Source organism: Sciurus vulgaris (genome assembly GCF_902686455.1).
Source record: "Sciurus vulgaris genome assembly, chromosome: 4".
Taxonomy (NCBI): Eukaryota; Metazoa; Chordata; class Mammalia; order Rodentia; family Sciuridae; genus Sciurus; species Sciurus vulgaris.
In genome coordinates, this window is record NC_136464.1 from 186,442,224 (window position 1) to 186,462,096 (window position 19,873).

A 19,873-nucleotide genomic window follows, 5' to 3' on the forward strand; every position below is an offset into this window, starting at 1 on the left:
AAGAGGCGTGGCCCTGCTCTCCGCCTCCTGGAGGTGATAAAAGTGTAAGCAGAACGAGACAGAAGGGAAGCAGCAAAACCCATGCACGGCAGCAGCCAGAGGGAAAAACACGTGGCAGCAGTTAGTAGGGAAAAGCAGCGGCAGCAGCCAGAAGAAAGAAGAACACAGCAGCTAGTAGGGACACACAGCAGCTAGCAAAAGAAATGGCAAGAAGAAAGAAAAGCGGCAGAAGGCAGATCACAGAGCGGAGAACTGAGACGCATCAGTAAAGCGCCTTAGGTAGACACACCCTTGGTTCACAGGATGCAGGACGCACCAGTAAGAAGCAGCAGACCTTAAGTGAGGCGTAGCAAGTCTCTCTTCCTCTAAGCTCTGAGCAAAGCCTGTCCTCTCAAAGTCTCTCTTAAGCAAAGTCTCTCTCTCTCTCCTCTCAAAGCAAGTAAACCTCATTTCCTCTATCCTCTATAAACAAGAAAGCAGTGCACTAAAGAGAAAGATAGAAGTGCCTCAGTTTCCACTCCACCACCCATAAGACCCGTGCAAGTTGTTGCTGCAGGTGGTGACAAATATCCACGGATTTTGTACCGCAAAGAGCCAGCGATAGTTTGCCAGTTTCATAAGCTTGCACCTCAGATTCAGGCACAGGAGAAAGCAGTTTGTACTAGCTGTGCACAGACTTTTGGGGCCCGTTTCTTAAGCAGTGCCTCAAAGCCTTTAGATGGTATCAGGCGCCGTCCGTCACGCAGAGGTAACTGAAGTACCTGAGGGACGTGCACGGGAAGGTACAGATGCAGCCTCTATTTTACACGGGGACGTGGAGCAGCGTGGGTCCTGCCATGGGGTCCTGGAGGCTGCCTCAGGCACGAGGCATGCTGTGGCATGCGAGGCCTGTGGCCTTGGGGCTGTGCTCCTCGTGGGCAGGCGCGGACTAGCCGAGGGAGGGGGAGAGGTGGGCTCTCACGTCGTCAGTGTTCGCTCTTCTGTTTACGCTTCAGCGGAAGCATGAGAGCGTGGAGCGATTCGCGGAACCCTGAACATCGAGGGCCTCGGCGCTCTGTGGCTTCCAGGAGCAATCACGACACCCAGCCTTCCCCTTCTGTGCCGCGGCAACGTGTGCGGCAGCTGGGGACCTGAAGCTGCTCTTCCACGCGGGAGGCAGCGACCGTGTGGAGACGGGGCTGCCCCGTGCTGGGCCGCTCTGGGCCGCTTGGAAGACTGTCGAGATGCTGGCGCGTGCCACACCTGGACAGACCCGAGGAGCACGAGGAGCTTCCGTCCCATGCTGGAGCTGCGGGCAGCCCTCCTGTGCGCCTGTGTGACTGTCTGCCACCCTTCACTCTCCCAGAACCGGGTTCTCGGATGTCTGCAGAGCTGTGCAGCGACCGCCACTTCCTGACCTGGGGACGTCGCCCTCTCCCCAGGGGCATCTCTGAACATGTGCAGCCGCTTTCCCTCGGCCCCTGGTCACCCCCGTCCGCCCTGTCTCCGCAGACTGCCTGTGGGCGCTGCGGGTGGACGGGACCGGCCAGTGTGACCGCCACTGTGCTCTGCGTGGTGCCCTGCAGCTGCCCCGGGCACTGCCAGTGTCCTCCTCCCCAGGCCGTGGTCCCCTGGAGTGTGGGTGTGTGGGTGTCGCTGCTCCCTCCATCGTTGGGGGACGCTTCAGAGGCTCCGTCCTGGCTGTTTCTGTGGGGTGCGCATTCCGTTCTCTGCCGCACACCAGGGTCGCATCGCTGGGTTGTACGGTGGCTACTCTGGGTTCCAAGTGACCATGGAAGGAACTGCTGACCATTTCCAAGGGGACTGCGCCCTTCACGTCCCCTAACAAGCAGGGTGGCCTCAGTGACCGTTTGTCCCCTCAGCATGATTGTCCATCTGGGCAACATACCACGGCCTGCAGCGTCCCTGTCTGTCTCCTGGGGAACAGCGTCACCTGTACATGGGGCACAGACACTGGCCCTTCAGGTGTCCCCATCAGTGTTGTGGGGGACTGTGGCCCAGCACGTCCCCATTTTGCAGCGTCCTCAGTGATTCAGGAGCTTGGGTGGGAGCAGAGCCTGGAGCCGTCTCGCACTGTCTGGGTTCCTCACTGGCACTGGGATGTGCTGGCGCTGCTGGCAGCAGCCCCAGAACTGACCGGGGGCTTGGGACAGTTGCTGTGGAGGTGGCTAGTGGTGCTCGTAGGAAACTGACCAACTCCTTTCCTGCTGATGGCCTTCAATCTGGAGGCCCATGGGTTTGAGTTCCCTGGAGGGTCTCCATAAGGCCCAGCCGTGGCCGTCAGCAGGCACATGACCCAAAGCTCTGTCACCTGTGGTGCTTTTCCTCACCCCTGCCAGGCAAGCACTCCACCACTGGGCTGTATTTCCAGCCCTTTAAAAATTTCATTTTGAGACAGGGTCTAATTGAGTTGTCCAGGTTGGGCTCACACTTGAGATCCTCCTGCTTCAGCCTCCCAGGTTACATTTGACTGAGTGCTGCATCCCTCTGGAGCTCAGGACATTCCGCCCTGAGACCCTAAGCACTTCTGGCCTAGGGCTTTGTTGAAGAACCGGCTGATGACCCAGGGAGACGAATCCTGCAGGGCAGGAGCCAGGAGCAGAGGGCCAGGCAGGTGGGTTGGCTGATGACCCAGGGAGACGAATCCTGCAGGGCAGGAGCCAGGAGCAGAGGGCCAGGCAGGTGGGTCGGCTCCTGGTGGAGGAGAGCCCAGCCTGCTGCCCCAGGGAGTCGCCTTCCTGTCTGGGGCTGGGATTTGAACTGGGGTCCTTCTTGCTGGACCTTGACCAGCTGGGAGCAGCTCTGCCCACCTCCCCTGCCCTGCGTTTAGACTCTTGATTGTCACCACGGGGGCGACATCCCAGAGGATGGCCCTCCACCCAGCGCAGATGCACGTGCCCTTGACCTGGTCTGTGGAGGGAGATCGCTCCAGCCGTGACCGCTGTCCTCCGTTTGTGTTAAGAGTTCACTGAACTCACACCAGTAAAATTCCCCATCGTCCTGGGAGAGCGGATGCCATGGGAGGCGTTGGACTTTCATTTATGGAGGCAAAAACTGGAGACAGGCTCACTTTATCTTTTGTTTGCTGTTGAAAATGTTCCGGATTATCTGAAGATCTGCAGCGATCGTTGGGCTAACGTTCAGGTCTTCTTAGTTGAACAGTTTCATACTTTTCCAGACAGAAAGAAGTTGATCCTGAAATCCAGATTCCTACAAAGTAGGCTGCAATCTAACAAAGCGCTCATCTGCGTAGCTGCTTGGAGCGCTGTGGCGACTGGCTGTGCGTTTTTCGTGGGATTTGCTTTTCGCTTACATCTGAAGTGCACATCGAAGGCAAAACCACATCAGGTCGATGGGCTGTGCAAGTTCCCACCACCATCAGCTCGCTGGGAACTGCAGTGGCCACCTGCCAGCGCCTTACGGCAACCATGGGGGAGTTCACGGAAAGGAGTGGGCTGTCCAGCTGGGCTCCCTCGTGGTCAGGCCAGGAGGCCTCCCCGCTCTGCCCTTCCACACAGCAGCTCAGGAGCTGGGCCAACGCTGCCTTTCCTTTCTTCTCTCAGTTTTCTAGAGCTGCTAGGGGCAGAGCCCAGGGAAAGGCCGGGGCCAGGGCTCCTGCCCGACTTTGCTCCTCGCTCTGTGTGGTGCAGTGTGCAGAGTCTGGCTCACCTGCCTGGCCACAGGGATCACAGGAGCAGTGAGCTGCAAGAGGACCAGGGGCAGGGAGGGGAGTTTCTGGTTATGTAAGTGAAAGAGGTTTTCACATCCCAGACAGAGTCATGCGCAGATGGGGTCCCCTTGACTTCACACTTGGGTCATTAAGTTTAGGTCATTAAGGGACGTTGCCCTTTAAATGTTCCTTTTAAAGAGATTCTATCTTGACATATGCACACATGGCCAGTTTCCTTTCAGCCAGTTCACAGGCAGCAAGTGCACCCATGAGCTGGCACCGTCCTCTCTGGCTGGCAGTCTCGGCCTCCCTGTGCCAACTCAGGCTGTTGGACTGCAGTTGTGGGTGGGGCTGTTCACTTTCTTGTCAATCAGCGTTTATTGCTTTGGCCTGAATCTGATAAAATCCAGCTGACATTAAGATTTCTTGCCTGGGAAGGAAGAGGGCTAATTTGGTACAGTGTGAGTTTTGATTTGTCCATTCAGCAGTCTTTTCTGCAGTTCCTGGACTGGTGTAGGAGGAGAACCCACTGCACACACTCTGTACCACCTGCCCTTATCAGCTAGATGTGGCCGATGGCCAGAGTGCCATGGCCTGTTCTGGGTGTTTCAGAAAAGACTTGTGATATGGTGTGCCCAAGCAGCTGAGGGCATCCCCAGGGCAGGGCACAGCCTGGAAGGGTGGGCACTGTCCCTGTGCATGGACAGGGCCTGCAGGCTGGCACCACTCCCAGCCCTTGCCACAGGGGCCTGCCTGGTGGAAGGTGGAGCAGAAGGGTCCTTGCTCTCAGGGTGGTCTCACCCAGTTTAATCCATGGAGACCCACAGGAGTTCCTACAATCCACAGACTCAGGGTGTTCCCACCCAGCTTAGGCCATGGAGACCACCCACAGGAGTTCCTGCCATCCACAGACTCAGGGCATTCTCACCCAGCTTAGACCATGGAGACCACCCACAGGAGTTCCTGCCATCCACAGACTCAGGGCATTCTCACCCAGCTTAGACCATGGAGACCACCCACAGGAGTTCCTGCCATTCACAGACTCAGGGCGTTCCCACCCAGCTTAGGCCATGGAGACCCACAGGAGTTCCTGCCATCCACAGACTCAGGGCGTTCCCACCAGGCTTAGGCCATGGAGACCACCCACAGGAGTTCCTGCCATCCATAGACTCAGGGAGTTCCCACGCAGCTTAGGCCATGGAGACCCACAGGAGTTCCTACCATCCACAGACTCAGGTTGTTCCCACCCAGCTTAGGCCATGGAGACCCACAGGAGTTCCTGCCATCCACAGACTCAGGGCGTTCCCACGCAGCAGCTTAGGCCATGGAGACCCACAGGAGTTCCTGCCATCCACAGACTCAGGTTGTTCCCACACAGCTTAGGCCATGGAGACCCACAGGAGTTCCTACCATCCACAGACTCAGGTTGTTCCCACCCAGCTTAGGCCATGGAGACCCACAGGAGTTCCTGCCATCCATAGACTCGGAGTTCCCACGCAGCTTAGGCCATGGAGACCCACAGGAGTTCCTACCATCCACAGACTCAGGTTGTTCCCACCCAGCTTAGGCCATGGAGACCCACAGGAGTTCCTGCCATCCACAGACTCAGGGCGTTCCCACGCAGCAGCTTAGGCCATGGAGACCCACAGGAGTTCCTGCCATCCACAGACTCAGGTTGTTCCCACACAGCTTAGGCCATGGAGACCCACAGGAGTTCCTACCATCCACAGACTCACGGCGTTCCCACCCAGCTTAGACCATGGAGACCACCCAAAGGAGTTCCTGCCATCCACAGACTCAGTGTGTTCCCACGCAGCTTAGGCCATGGAGACCCACAGGAGTACCTACCATCCACAGACTCACGGCGTTCCCACCCAGCTTAGATCATGGAGACCACCCAAAGGAGTTCCTGCCATCCACAGACTCAGGGTGTTCCCACCCAGCTTAGGCCATGGAGACCCACAGGAGTTCCTACCATCCACAGACTCTGGGTGTTCCCACCCAGCTTAGATCATGGAGACCACCCAAAGGAGTTCCTGCCATCCACAGACTCAGGGTGTTCCCACCCAGCTTAGGCCATGGAGACCCACAGGAGTTCCTACCATCCACAGACTCACGGCGTTCCCACCCAGCTTAGATCATGGAGACCACCCAAAGGAGTTCCTGCCATCCACAGACTCAGGGTGTTCCCACCCAGCTTAGGCCATGGAGACCCACAGGAGTTCCTACCATCCACAGACTCTGGGTGTTCCCACCCAGCCTAGGCCATGGAGACCCACAGGTGTTCCTGCCATCCACAGACTCAGGGCGTTCCCACCCAGCTTAGGCCATGGAGACCACCCACAGGAGTTCCTGCCATCCACAGACTCAGGGCATTCTCACCCAGCTTAGACCATGGAGACCACCCACAGGAGTTCCTGCCATCCACAGACTCAGGATGTTCCCACCCAGCTTAGGCCATGGAGACCCACAGGAGTTCCAGCCATCCACAGACTCAGGGTGTTCCCACCCAGCTTAGACCATGGAGACCCACAGGAGTTCCTGCCATCCACAGACTCAGGGTGTTCCCACCCAGCTTAGGCCATGGAGACCCACAGGAGTTCCTACCATCCACAGACTCAGGTTGTTCCTACCCAGTTTAATTCATGGATACCCACAGGAGTTCCTACCATCCACAGACTCAGGGTGTTTCCACCCAGCTTAGGCCATGGAGACCCACAGGAGTTCCTGCCATCCACAGACTCAGGTTGTTCCCACCCAGCTTAGGCCATGGAGACCACCCACAGGAGTTCCTGCCATCCACAGACTCAGGGAGTTCCCACCCATCTTAGGCCATGTAGACCCACAGGAGTACCTACCATCCACAGACTCAGGGTGTTCCCACCCAGCTTAGATCATGGAGACAACCCACAGGAGTTCCTGCCATCCACAGACTCAGGGTGTTCCCACCCAGCTTAGACCATGGAGACCCACAGGAGTTCCTACCATCCACAGACTCCTTGGAGCCTGACTTCTGCTGTCCTTGGTGCAGCATCCCTGGCCACTTGTGTGGCTCTGAGTATAGTGTTGGACAGGGACTTGAATCCTGGTTTTTTGGACCCCACCTTTGACCAGCCCCCCTCAACTGGCTGCAGCTGGCCTTCCTGTCCTTACCAAATTAGGTGGTTTGGAGTGGTCGGCTTCCTTGCCAGTGGTCAGCCATTAGATTTGTAGGCTCTCGGAACTGAAAGTTGGAGCCTGTTGGAGAAGGTCCCTTTAGAAGAGTTTGCAGAAAGGCTAGTGACTCCTGCATGGGCATGTGAGCCTGTAGGTGACCTGACTGCAGAGGCAGTGAGAGTGACCAGCTCGATGCCTGGCCCCTGTGCCCATCACCTGTGAAGTGCTTTGAGGGCCGTGAGGGAGAGGAAGCCCCACAGATAGAACAGGAAATCAGGCAGCTGGCTGTTCGTGAGGGTGAACCGGATTGGTCTAGCTGGCCAGTGGAGGCAGAGGGCTAACTAGAACCACCATGAGTTCTTCTGGCTGGACCAGGACAGAAAGGCAGTGTGGGGATTGTGCGGTTGTGGGGCTGGGTCTCCCTGCAAGTCACCATGCCTGCGGTTAGGATCACAGGGTCCACTGCAGGTGAGCCTGGAGACGGTCCACAGCACACACGGGTGAGGAAGAGGGTCTTCCAAAACACCAGGGGCCAGCATCTCAGGGACTGCGTGAAGAATCATGTGCTCAGCCCACGGAGTGCTGGGCAGGGGCCAAGGTGACGGCCTTGTCTGTTTATAGCGCAGACACGCCATTACCTCGTCACTTGTCACTGCACGTGCTGCTGGTGACCCAGCTGTGGGAGGGCTGTGTGCTGCAGGCCACTCTGAGGGTGGGAGGACTGGGACACAGCACCAGGTGTCCACAGCACGATAGCGCAGTGCAGCAGCTCCTGGGTGCTTCGGTGGCCCATGAGCCAGGAAGGGGCAGGGACGTTGGGGACGGCTGCGTGCTGTGACTCCGCAGGCTGCTGGACAGGACCTTGGAGTGCCAGCGCTGCCAGTGTGATGGGAGGGTGTGCAGGCATAGAGGCTGCCGGAGCCCTTCTCCAGGAAGGTCGTCCGCCATGGCCTGAGCAGGGGAGGCTGGGGCCTCTCCTGTGTCTGGCTCTGAACTTGGGAGTCCGTCCGCGGTGGCCAGCCGTCCTCCCCTCTCCTGTGTCTGGCTCTGAACTTGGGAGTCCGTCCGCGGTGGCCAGCCGTCCTCCCCTCTCCTGTGTCTGGCTCTGAACTTGGAAGTCCGTCCGCGGTGGCCAGCCGTCCTCCCCTCTGGAGTCTAGCTCTGATTCTGGCGGTGTTTCACGTGTGCCCCTGCTCCCCGCCATGCTTCACTTCTGTCTCTGGATTTCTGAAGTGGCCCACTTTTTTTTTCAGCAGGTGCAGAACCTCCTGGGGCCCTGACCGCTCTGGTGCTGGCCGCTGGCCCTGCTCAGCTGGAGCTCATGGCACAGAGGGGTCTGGAAGCGGCCCACGGATGCTCACCTCTGTGCATGGTCCTCATGCCTGGGCTGAAGTTGGGAAGTGGCTGCTGGAGTCAGAGTCAGAGGGCAGCTTGGGAGACTGGCCGTGGTGTGGAAGACCCTCTCTGGGTAGTGAGCAGCCCAGTTCAGCCTCTATGAGGGGACGTGCTGGGTCGGGAGCTGCTTGGCCAGGGCTTGAGAGCTCGGCTCTGCAGCCCTTCCGTCTGTGGCGGGTGGCCAGAGCCAACGGTGCAGCCCTTAGGCCATGAGAGTTTCTCTTGTCAAGATCAAGGGCAGCTTTCCGTGGGACCTTTGGGGTGTAAAACAAGTGCTGGAGTGGTTGGTCATTCTTGCCTCAGTTCCTGTGTCCTTGCCAGCAGAATTCCATCACTGTGAAATGCTGGCCTCAAGGATGAGTTCTGTGGAATGGTCTGTCTGATTCGAGGTGGTAGGAGTGAGGCACCAGCAGCCAAGCATGCCTGTTCACAGGTGGCCACAGCGTGATGGACCTGACGGGGTGGTGTCTGAGGGGCAGTGTGGCCCAGACCACGGCTGAACTGGTGGCCTCCCCGGAGGCCTGCTGTCCACCTGGGCCTGAGCAGAGGCTGGCCCTGCCTGGGATCTCTGGGACCAGATTGTCGGTGAGGCGGCTGCTGTTCACGCCTCTGCAGCCCTGGTTGCTTGTGCATGTGTTTCCTCTGGAGCCCATGGCAGACCCCTGGCAGGCCGGCCTCCCCTCCAGGCAGGCTGAGCATGTGGTTCGAGGGCCACCTGACCTCACTGCTCTGCCCCCAGGGCTGGGGCTGGCTGAGCTGGGGGCATCCCGCCAGCCTCAGATGGCTTCCTTCAGCTCCGTCCGTTGCGCGCCCCTCGACATGCAGCAGACGACTGCTTCAGGAGGGTCCTGTGCACTTGTGTGGGGTGTTCTGGGAACAGAGGCCAGGCAGCTGTCCTAAGAGCCAGCGGCCACACCCCGGGTCCGGAGACCCAGGAAGAGCCTGTGGCGAAGCCACCCAGACAGGAGCAGCCCAGCTGCAGATCCCGTGCTTCCTGCTGTTGGCCCCTCGGCCTCCTGTGGCTGGTGGGTCTGGTGCACCGGCAGGTGTGGACACAGCCCACCTCGAGGCCAGCTGAGCTGGTGTCCGTGCTGCTGTCCTGGGGACACAGGTGGACCTCCGCACGTCTCCCCATTACTGATGTTAGATGAGGCAGGTGTTGTAGCCTGCTTTTCTCTGCTTGACTAAAGGATCTGACCAGAACCATTTTAGGAGGAAAGTCCTGGTCCTCCACCCCTGATCTTTCCCTCCCGAGCAGCACCACCATCAATGCCTGCCAGGCAGTGCACTGGCCGCATGCTTCTGGCCACAAGGCACAGGTCACCCGCAGCATCGACCTCCTGTCCCCATTTCCAGTCTAGGAGACACAAAGTCTGCTATGCTGGGCCACAGGGCTCGAGGGACATCGGGTTTGCCACTGGGATGTGAGTAGGAGCCACCTGATGGAGGCAGGTGTCCTTAGCAGTGGCCACTAGAGGTTGGACGCCGTGCCCTCCTCCAGAGGCACTGGCTGTGCCAGCGTCAGAACAGGATTCCCTCCTGGCACTGGAGCGGGGATCCTGGCCTCCAGGGCCAGCACCCAGGTTCACAGTGCTCCAGCACCCGGCCAGCAAAGTGAAGCTCAGCCCCCTGGATGTGGGCAGAGTGCAGTGTCTGAGACGTGTGCAGAGCATGTCTGTTACACACGTGTTGCCAGCTGTGCCCACCTTCATACGGCCCAAGGGTGTTCGCCTTCTGTTGAAAGGGAAGCTGTGGTGTCCAGGCACTTCACCCACCCTGGGGCGGCGCCACCCCACCTCTGCAGGTGCCCTGACCAGCACATGGTGCTTTCTCTGAAGCCACTCGAAGTCACCGGAGGCTGAGGTGGAAACGGGTCTGTTTACTCCTCCATTCCCACGTGCAGGTGGACTGGAGCTCTGGAGCCCTGGCTGCCTGCACCTGCAGCCCCTTCAGAGACTTGCCAGATACACTGGTGAATCCAATGAAATCGGCAATTATTATGCTCTGACTGTGTTCCCCAAAAAGGGGATCTGCTTTCGGTGCTTCTTCTGGGCCCAAAGTCCACCTACCACTCTGCAGTTGCTGTTGCCACTGGCCCTTCTGCTGCTGGCCCTTCTGCTGTCCTGCTGTGCCCAGCACCTGGACCCTGGTGAGGTGCAGGCTTGCTCCTGCCACCAAGTGGACCATCACAACTCGGCAAGGCCAGAGCAAGCTGGAGCCATTTGTGTGTGTTTCTATATGGTTCTGGGTCCGATAAATCATGACTTAGGACAGTGAGGGTCCGTTTTCCAGATTTCATTTCCAAGTCAGTGGACGAGCAGTGTGCTGTCCTGATCTGAGTGACTTTGTGTTTAAAAAATACGTTCATGGCAGCAAAAGGACAGCGAGAGCCTCGTGGTGGTCCACGGTTTGTTGGGAAGGGAAGCCCCGTGGCGGCCCTCTGCTCTGAGGGCCAGAGCTGGTCCTGTGCTCGCCCAGGGCCCAGGGGGACCAGCAGGAAGCCTGGGGCAGGTGTGGTCAAGCTCCTGCTTCACCTGTGGGCCTGGTCTGCCCGAGTCCAGACCTGCCTGGAGCTCTGGCGAGGTGGGTGGAGCCGCAGGAAGACGCTTGGGGCACTGGTGACTTGTGTCCAGGCGGGTCCTGAGGGTGGAGGTGCCCCAGGTGCCAGCTGTGCCTCAGGAAGACGGAGCCCCCAGGAGCCCCCAGTGCATCGTGGCAACAGGGCCCAGGGACGCCCGTGTCCAGGAGGGCCTGAGTGAGCGCTTCTCCGACCCACGCAGAGCTCTGCTGCTCAGTGCTGCCAGCAGACACCAGGGACTGCCCCGTCCCCAGGCCTGTAGGTCTCAGACCTGCCCTCAGCGTGCAGACGGCACTCTCGTGTTCGCCCCGCTGTGCGATTCAGTTGGTGGGCTTTGTTTGTTGCAGCTGAAATTCGAAACTCGCATTTGGCCACTAGCCCTGGTGAACTGATTTTCAGCTTCTGTTGGAAATGGGTCCCGTGCTTCCAGCCTTTCTCTGCGTGACGGCAGCAACACAGCCAGTCCTAGTCGGTGAGGTGAGGTCGGCCCCAGTGGGGCCCACTGGCGAAACCTGGTGACCTGGTAACTCAGCCGTTTTCTGAGTGAGCTTTGAGTTGGAAACGTCTTGTCCTTCCCGCTGCCCCAGGGGAGGCGGTGAGGAGCTCCTGGGGTGCTGCGGATGCCCATCTGGGTGGTTGGTGTGGGCCGCCAGGAGTAGGGAGCGCCCGCTTCCCGTGGTCCTTCCTTTTGAGTGTCTGTTGGGCCTCTGCTGGGGTCACACACTGGACTCTGCTGGCCCACTGTGAAGTGCCCCCTAGTGCCCTCGCCTAGCTTGCAGGAGGTGACCTGCTGACTGGCGCACACGCGTGGAGATCCACTGTTTCAGGAGGTCTGTGTGCCTCCCAGTCTGCAGACTTCAGAACACGCTGCGCGTCCTGGGAGGGGAACTGTGCCTGCCACCTGCCTGCCTGCACCTGTCCCCTTCCGGCGGCAGCCCTGTTCTGCGCTCCTCTTGGCAACTGTCTCCTCGAGTGGAGCCAGGCACCGCGAGGCCTTCTGCTCGCACTTCCCTGCTGCTGACGGTGCCGACGCCCTGCCTGTGCTTGGAGGCCACTTGCGGATCGCTGGGGAACATCGGCCAGTCTCGCTGTTCGTCCTTCTACGTGTTGGAATGGCTCCTATGTGACCCAGGCACCAGCCTCTGATCAGACACGTGCCTGCAGAGCTTTCGCAGGGCACACTCCACCGTGAAGCCCAAGAACCTTGCTTGCACCCCTGGGGGCCCCAGGCAACTGGACCAGCGGGCCCTGAGTCTCAGTGGACTGTCGCTGGACCCTGCAGGGACACTCCTCCCTGTCTTGGAAGGTGGCCAGAAGAGCTTCTCATGCCCCCAATTCTGGTGAGGCGGGGCTCCCTGCCTGCTTCCCCAGATAGGGTGGCAGGCCACAGCCACTCAGCCTGGGTGGCCCAGCAGCCCCTACGACACCCAGTGGTCACCTGCCCTTTGCCTTCAGGGCACATGAACCATAACTAGTTCAGTCACTTGCTGCTCGCTCTGAGCAGAGAGCACAGTGTCATCTGTCACATTAAAGCATTTCCTATGCATCCAGCTGCTGAATTTGGCAGGTTGGATTGATAGACGGTAAAGACAGTCTCTTTATGCAAGAGAGAGTTTATTCTAGTGCCAACACGAAGGTAAGAGCAAGTGATAGGCGGGCACCCTGGCTGGCCTGCTGGAAGTTGGGGCCAAGGCAGTGGCCATTACATCTGATGACCATAGCTGCCCACCCAGTGTCCTGTGGGTGAGGCCATGGTCCCTGATCACTAGCCCACTCCCAGGAGGGGTGCTGTGAAATGATTCACAGAGAACAGAAAGAAGCCACCGGCTCTCACCAGCGTTAGGACTTCTGCTGCACGTGGACCAAATGAATTTTGTACAGCAATAGATTTAAAATTCAGACTTGAAAGTCATTTGAGGGTTTGCACTTCCTTCTCTCTTAAAAATTTGGGCAGGGGACAAGTAGGAGAGGAGAAACAAGCCACCAGCACAACTTAGGGCATCCCTGGACACGCAAGAAAGAAGGACACCCGAGCGCCCAGCCCCACCGTGGACCCCACTGTCCTCCCAGAGCCACCCAGCTGACCCGCGAGAACCACCCCACGGGTATCCCACATGCTCCTGGGAGGCGCCATCTCTCTCCCAGAGGCCACGTGGAGTCCAGGAACCCAGGTCACCTGCCACAGTGCCCCTCGGCAGGCAGAGCTCCCTGCCGGCTGCTGGCAGGCCCAGGGCACCCCGTCCTCCACTGTCGGTAGGTCCCCAACCGAGTGCTGGATAGCTCTGCATTGGTGGCCCCTGTCCTCTTGCTCAGGCCTTTGCTTGCTTGGAGGGTGACTGCTGTAGGTCCGTGTAGGTCCAGGGACACCTGCCTGCTGATCAGCAGTCTCTGCTCCGCACTGCTGCTGCCCCGTGGGTCCCTATCCTTCATGCTGTCCATGGACAGAGTCCTCTGAGCCATCAGTGTGCAGTCTTGGCTGCTTTGGCTGAAAGATCCGACCAGCATGACTGTAGAGCAGGAAGGTTTACTTAGGGCTCGAGGTTGCAGAGGCCTCGGTCCATAGGAGGCCGGCCTGTTCCTCAGGGCTCGAGGTGAGGCGGACCATCATGGCAGGAGAGGGCAGTGCAGGGAAGCAGCTCCCATCACGGTGCTCAGCAGAGACTCCACTCGCCCGTTACAAACACATATGCCCAGAGCCACACCCCAGTGCCCACCTCCTCCAGCTTCACCCCACCTGCCTCCAGTCACCACGCAGTTAATCCCATCGGGGATTAAGTCACCGATGGGGTTGAGACTCTCAGAACCCCTTCGTCTCCCTCTGAACCTTCCTGCATTGCCTCACCCCTGAGCTTTTGGGGGACACCTCACACCCAAACCATAACAAGTCCCCTGGGCCTTATCGATCTGTCCTTCCAGTTCTTCATTAATTAGTAATGGTGAGTGAGCTCGCATGGCTGACCTAGGCTGGGACTGCCCCTGATGATAAAAGCACGTTCGTGCTGGTTGGTGCTGAACAGGGCAGCTTTGCTGGTCAGTCGTCAGGGACGTTTTGTGTGACCCGGGCCTTCTTGGTGGTACTTCTTGGTTTGGCATTACTCTCTATCAAGGGGAAGTGACACCAATTCTATTTAGAGCAAGCGAGCTGGTCACACGGTCCGTAGGGGAGCAGCAGCTCCTGGTCTCCACAGCTTGGAACAGCAGGGATTAATATTTAAGCGAGTGCTTCAGCATCCTGGAGTGCACTATGGATCTGCTGGACTGGAGGTCATCTGGGGCTGAGAAGACCATGCTGCCCCGCAGCTAGCCTTCCCTGGCAAGGGCCCCGCGGCCCAGTCCTCTCCAGCACAAACGTAGTGCTCTGTACTGAAAGAGCCACCCTGCAAACCAAGAAAGACCTCCAGGTAGCCTCTGACTGCCCAGATGTCAGGATCGTCTTTAGAGCAAGTCGAGGCAAAGGGTGTGGAGAGGTCCCAGGAGCTGGGCCAGGGTGGCCCATGGGACAGTCTCCTATGCTTCTGGGTCAGGGAATCGCAGTTGTCTCCACCTTCTGGAAGGTGGGCAGAGGGTGGCTGCCAAGTGCCTGCTCATCACGCCCTCCTCGCCCAGCGTGTCCTCATCTCTCATGGAGGTATCCCGTGCCCGTGAGTGAACAGGGGGGAAGGAGAGCAGCTTGCCGAGGGCTTCCGTCCGAGCTGCCTCCTGCTCGGGTCCCCTGGCTCTCTCCCCGTGACGGTCCTGTTGTGATGAAGCAGTGTTTCATGGGTACTTGCCCTGCGGACGAGTTCTCCCACATCGCGCACGCATGCGGCTGGCTTCGCAGCACGTAACCCCCCGGCCCCTGTCGAGGTGTTCAGGCAGGGTGCACCCATCGCCCCCCAGTTCAGGACACTGCCATCGCCCCAGAGGGACCGTGAGTCGCCCCCGCTGCTCTGCCCGTTCTGCTGTCCTCCCGTGAGTCTGCACGTTGTTCTCCGCTCCTGCACAGGCCTGGCTCGGCCTTGCCGCCTGCTGAGCTGGGGGTGCAGCTGCGGAGGTGCCCCTTCCCGCGCCCCGTCGCTGGCGGAGGAGCTTGCACATGGCCGCCGGGAGCACCACAGCCTGAGCGCGTGTGTGCACTGGCTCCATCTCCTCCGGGAGCACTCAGGTGTTGCGATGGTGGACTCGTGCCTCATCTCAGACCCGGAACAGCGTAGGTTCACGTGGGTGAAGAACTCACCACCCTCGGGATGTGCTGCCTGCATGTGGTGGCACAGTGTGCGCCTCCGGGCTGTCAGGGTGGTCCGCCCAGCGGGCGCCTCTGGGCCCCCAGTGTGGTCTGCCCAGCGGGTGCCTCCGGGCCCTCAGGACGCTTGCTGTTGACGTGGGCAGGCGTGAGCTCCTATTGCTGTGGACTGTTGGAGCAGTGTTGCTGAGCCTGCTGGCGTCTCCACGCGTGGCTGCCCACGTGCGGCAGGGCTCGGGCTTCGTCCATGGCCCTGTGACTGGGTCAGTTGGTGCCTCCTGGTCCAGGTTGGGCAAGCTGAGGGAGTCGCTCCCGAGCTTATAAGGCCGTGTCACTGCTGTCCCTACAAGGAGCTGGGATGAGAGCCGGAGGATGGAAATCCTGTGTTAGTCCCTCCAGCTGGTCTTGAGGGCACCAGGGGCACAGCTGTGGAGAGGACCCAACCCCCTGGTGGTACTGGGCCCCGGGAGCTACTCTCAGCGTCCAGCTCAGCTGCCCTGGAGTCCGAGTGCCGTGTGGAGAGCAGGGACTTGGGCTGGACTCGGGTGAGCTGAGAAGACTGGTGACGTGACTTCTTTAATGTCCGGCATTCAGGTCTTTCCCCAGGTTGTTACTTGTCCATGGGGACGAGGAACCAGGAGGGGACCTCTGGGTCGCTGCTTCTCTTCCGTGTCAGAGGTCACTCGGCCCTGGCTTCCTTCGCAGGTCAGCGAGCTGTGGTCTGGGTTGGTGAGCCCACGTGCACTGGGTGACTGGCACTGGCAGTTGAGTTACAGCTGAGTGATGTCTAACGTGACATCACATTAGCAGTGAGCACTTGCTGCTCGGGCTTAAGAACATGGACACCTTCCTAAATGCTGTCCCTGCTGGAAGCCATGGGAGGTGGCAGCACCTGCCTGGGCACGGGTTGAGCCTCAGAGTCACAGTGGCGAGGCTCACGGCCACCCTGGAGCCCAGGCGCCGGAGGCAGTGAGGCTCGGGGAAGGTCTCTGGGGTGCTGTGTTGTGCCGCTCCTTCTGTTCTTGGAGATGTTTCCTTTTCTGTCCACTCCCTGAGTCCAGAGGACGAGGGCTTCAGCCTGGCCACGTTCCAAGCATGCAGAGGTTGGAGCGCCTGCTGGCTCCTGAGTGTTGGGCTTTTGTCACATACGAAGGTCTCCAGTCTCCATCCCGCACGCCGGTTGGAGCATGGATGTTCCACAAAGCCAGGCCCTAGAGGAAGAACGTACGGGAGGGCCCAGGGATGAAGGCCAGGTACAGGAGAGCCAGGCCTGGGACCTCGGCCCGGTGCGGGCGGGCGTGACCAGGTATGGGAGGGTGGGGGCAGCGCAGGTGTCGCTGGGCGGGGCGTGTCGCTGTGTTTCGCCCTTGCCCCTCCGCCCGTCCCTGGACAGTCTGGGGACGTGCCTGCGCCCTCTGGGTGATGTGGCTGGCCGTGTGCCCTTCTCTCCTTCCCTCCTCTGCTTCTTGTGCTGGGAGGCTTTGGTCTGGAAGTTCCGGCAGGAGGGTGTGGGGGCCAGGGCCCACGTGAGGGCTGCCGACCCTGCAGTGACCTGTGGTGTCCCTGCCCTTCGTGGCCAGGCTGGACAGTGCATGAGGATCTGCTCAGAGCCCCTGCTGCTCTGCGTCAGGCCCTGGGGTCAGGCCTGGGCGGGCTTCTTTCCTGGAAGGCCTCCTGGGGGGCAGAGCCCAGGTGGTGGATGACCTCCGTCTGACTCGGGCCTGCTGTCTGCTCGTTGGAAAGCATCATCTTTTCTTTCCTGAAGCCTTAAGATGCTGCTACAGGTTCCGTGGTGACCCTGCCCAGGCTGTCTCCCTCCACCACAGCTCTGGAGCACCCTGGGTCCACCTGGGGACTGGCCAGGAGCAGAAGCCCCTCACTCTGGGGCAGTGAGCAGTGCTTGGGCTGTGGAGTGGGGCTGGGGCCTCCCTGCCGCCCTCTGGGTAGTGGGACCATCTGGGTTGAGACGAGGGGGCGCAGGAGGAGCGTGCTGTGGGCCTGGGTGCTCCTGGTGCTGACGCTCTGTTCTGCCCACAGTGTGCCGGAGAAGAGAGCTGGGTGGACAGCAGGACCGTCTACGTGGGACACAAGGAGCCGCCTCCGGGCGCGGAGGCCTACATTCCACAGAGATACCCTGACAACAGGATCGTCTCCTCCAAGGTAGCCCTGGCCCTGGCCCATGTGGCCACAGCTTGCCCAGGGGACATGGTTGTGGGCTGGGGCTTCCTGAGCTCATGGCTACTCGCTGCCCTGACGGGTGCCACCCACTTGCAGCACCGACAGGGACGGAGGCTTCACAGAGGCCCTTTAGAACCCTTCCTCCACCGCCCCAAGCACTTCAGACCCCAGAGGACCTCTCTGGAGTCACGGTGGGGGTCGGGTTTGGAGTCCAGGACTTGGCTTGTGAGCACCACCTGGTCACACAGTCACCAGCGCCTGGGCCAGAGTCACCACCGCAGAGCAAAACCACAGTGGCTTCCCTGGGAGGGAGCACCCTGGAGCACGGGGCTGAGTTCACCCAGCAGCGCCTCAGCGAGGCGCCAGGCCTGCAGAGAGGGGTGGACAGAGGCCTTTGCCAAGGGGGTTTTTCTTTCTCGGGGCCAGGAAGGAACTGCAGATCGGTGCTGGGCACCACAGAGAGGATTGTGGAGGCAGCCTCGGGAGCAGGCCGAGAGGCGGCCCGAGTGAGTTGGAGGGTCGGGTGCCTTTCCCACAGGAGGAGGGCTGTGCGTGGGTGTGCAGGCGGTGCAGGCCCTGTGGACCCAGGCAGCCGCCTGCGTATTCACAACCCTGACGTGTAAACCTGCTACGCACCTGCGCAGTCCGCACGTGGGGTCCTGGGTGGGCACCCCCGTTTGTTAATGGAGCTTTACGACTGAGAAGGCAAGCTTCTTAGAGCCCTTTTTGTGGTTTATTAATCTCTAATAGCAATGTCAGAGGAATTATAGCAGCTTAAATCTCCAGACACACACGTGGGTGGTTAAATGCTCAAGAGCAAAACGCCAACCCAACACATGCTTCTGAGGCCACAGCTGCAGGACCAGAGGCAGCGTGAGCTGAGGGGGCTCTGCAGGGGCGTCCCGAGCCTCTGTGCCCACCTGCGCTTCAGGCCCGAAACCTAACGTGCCCGCCAGGTGTTTCCTAAGGAAACAGGACGTGTTGCCACAGGACGTGTGCCAAGTAGAGCTGCTCAGGTGCATGTGGGGAAGGGACCCCATGCAGGCCCGCGGCTCACACACCGTCAGCACCCCGTCCAGCGACCATCTGCCTGGAAGGCGTCACAGGCCCTGGCCCACCCAAGCCCCCACGCCTGGCTTCTCCCTCCCGGACACAGCTCGGCCACCAGCATGTCCCATTCTGGGCAGAAAGCTCTGTGCAGGCTGCATGGGGAGGGCTGCCAGGCACAGGCTCCCCACTGACCCACACCCTGGGTCTCTTAAAGGCTGAAGCTATGTTGTCCACCTGCCCAGCAGTGGCCCACACCCACCCCTGCTCCTCGGCCCTCTGGGCGTTCAGGGCTAGCCCATCCTGCTGTGCCCTTTGCCCACCCTGCTGTGTGGGTCAGGCCTGGGTTTGAATAAAGGAAACCTCAGGCCCAGGGGCCCCTTCATGCCGGGAAGCTCTTGGGCAGGAACCAGCAGAACGCAGTCAACACCCTTGCCGAGAGTGGTCCACAGGGCTGGGAAAGAGCTTCCCTCAACCCAGTGCACGCTCTACAGCACACAAGCATCAGGAGACCCTCACCCACAAGACCAGACATGCTCACGGCCGCCTTTGTGACCAAGTCAGAAAGGAGGCGAAGGCCGCAGGTGGACTTAGGAGCCAGGCTGGCAGCATGGAGTCCCTTGACCCAGGAGGAATGCCTGAGTGTGTTCTCGAGGAGGCACGATGGCGTCTGAGGAGCAGCCTGGGAGGGTGGGAGGTGCTGTTTGTTCTCTGGAGCACAAGTATCCACGGATTTTGGAGAATGCCGGTGGTGACGTATCTCCTTGGGAAGAAAATTCTGTTGCAACATTAAAAGCAAACTTTGGATCACAACTTGAAAGTGCCCCAGGCCATGCTCAGGACTTCCTGTTGGTGGGCCAGGGCTGGGGCAGTGCCTGCCCTGCAGTGACTTGGGTTGACCCTGATCTACTCTGCAGTGGTCAGAGGTCCATCAGAGTTCCACTCCTTTGGGGAAACGTGTTTGCAGAGAAAGGAAAAAAGGAAATAACCACTGTGGTGGCCACTCCTGTCCTGCCCCTCCTGTCCTGTCCCCTCCTGTCCTGCTCCCCTCTTGCCCCCTCCTATCCTGCCCCTCCTGTCCTGCCCCCTCCTGTCCTGCCCCCTCCTGTCCTGCTCCCTCCTGTCCTGCTCCCTCCTGTCCTGCCCCCTCCTGTCCTGCCCCCTCCTGTCCTGCCCCCTCCTGTCCTGCCCCCTCCTGTCCTGCCCCTTCCTGTCCTGCCCCCTCCTGTCCTGCCCCCTCCTGTCCTGCCCCCTCCTGTCCTGCTCCCCTCTTGCCCCCTCCTGTCCTGCCCCCTCCTGTCCTGCTCCCCTCTTGCCCCCTCCTGTCCTGCCCCCTCCTGTCCTGCTCCCTCCTGTCCTGCTCCCTCCTGTCCTGCCCCCTCCTGTCCTGCCCCCTCCTGTCCTGCTCCCTCCTGTCCTGCTCCCTCCTGTCCTGCCCCCTCCTGTCCTGCCCCCTCCTGTCCTGCTCCCTTCTTGCCCCCTCCTGTTCTGCCCCTCCTGTCCTGCCCCCTCCTGTCCTGCTCCCCTCTTGCCCCCTCCTGTCCTGCCCTTCCTGTCCTCAGCCGTGGCCTCAGATCTGCCTGCGCGGCTGCCCGCTGCTCCCCAGCCCCGGCTCCGTGTCCTGAGC

The 19,873-nt window shown here is 60.2% G+C and overlaps 1 protein-coding gene across 8 annotated transcripts in view; it reads left to right on the forward strand.

Moving 5' to 3' along the window:
• The window catches only part of ATP11A (ATPase phospholipid transporting 11A), a 112,001-nt gene that overhangs the window by 35,609 nt on the left and 56,519 nt on the right, over positions 1-19,873 (forward strand). For all 8 annotated transcript variants that reach the window (XM_079136726.1, XM_079136729.1, XM_079136728.1 and 5 more), the window contains exon 2: positions 17,059-17,181. In XM_079136726.1, the coding sequence (XP_078992852.1) occupies positions 17,059-17,181 (123 nt within the window). The remainder of the gene's footprint in view (positions 1-17,058; positions 17,182-19,873) is intronic.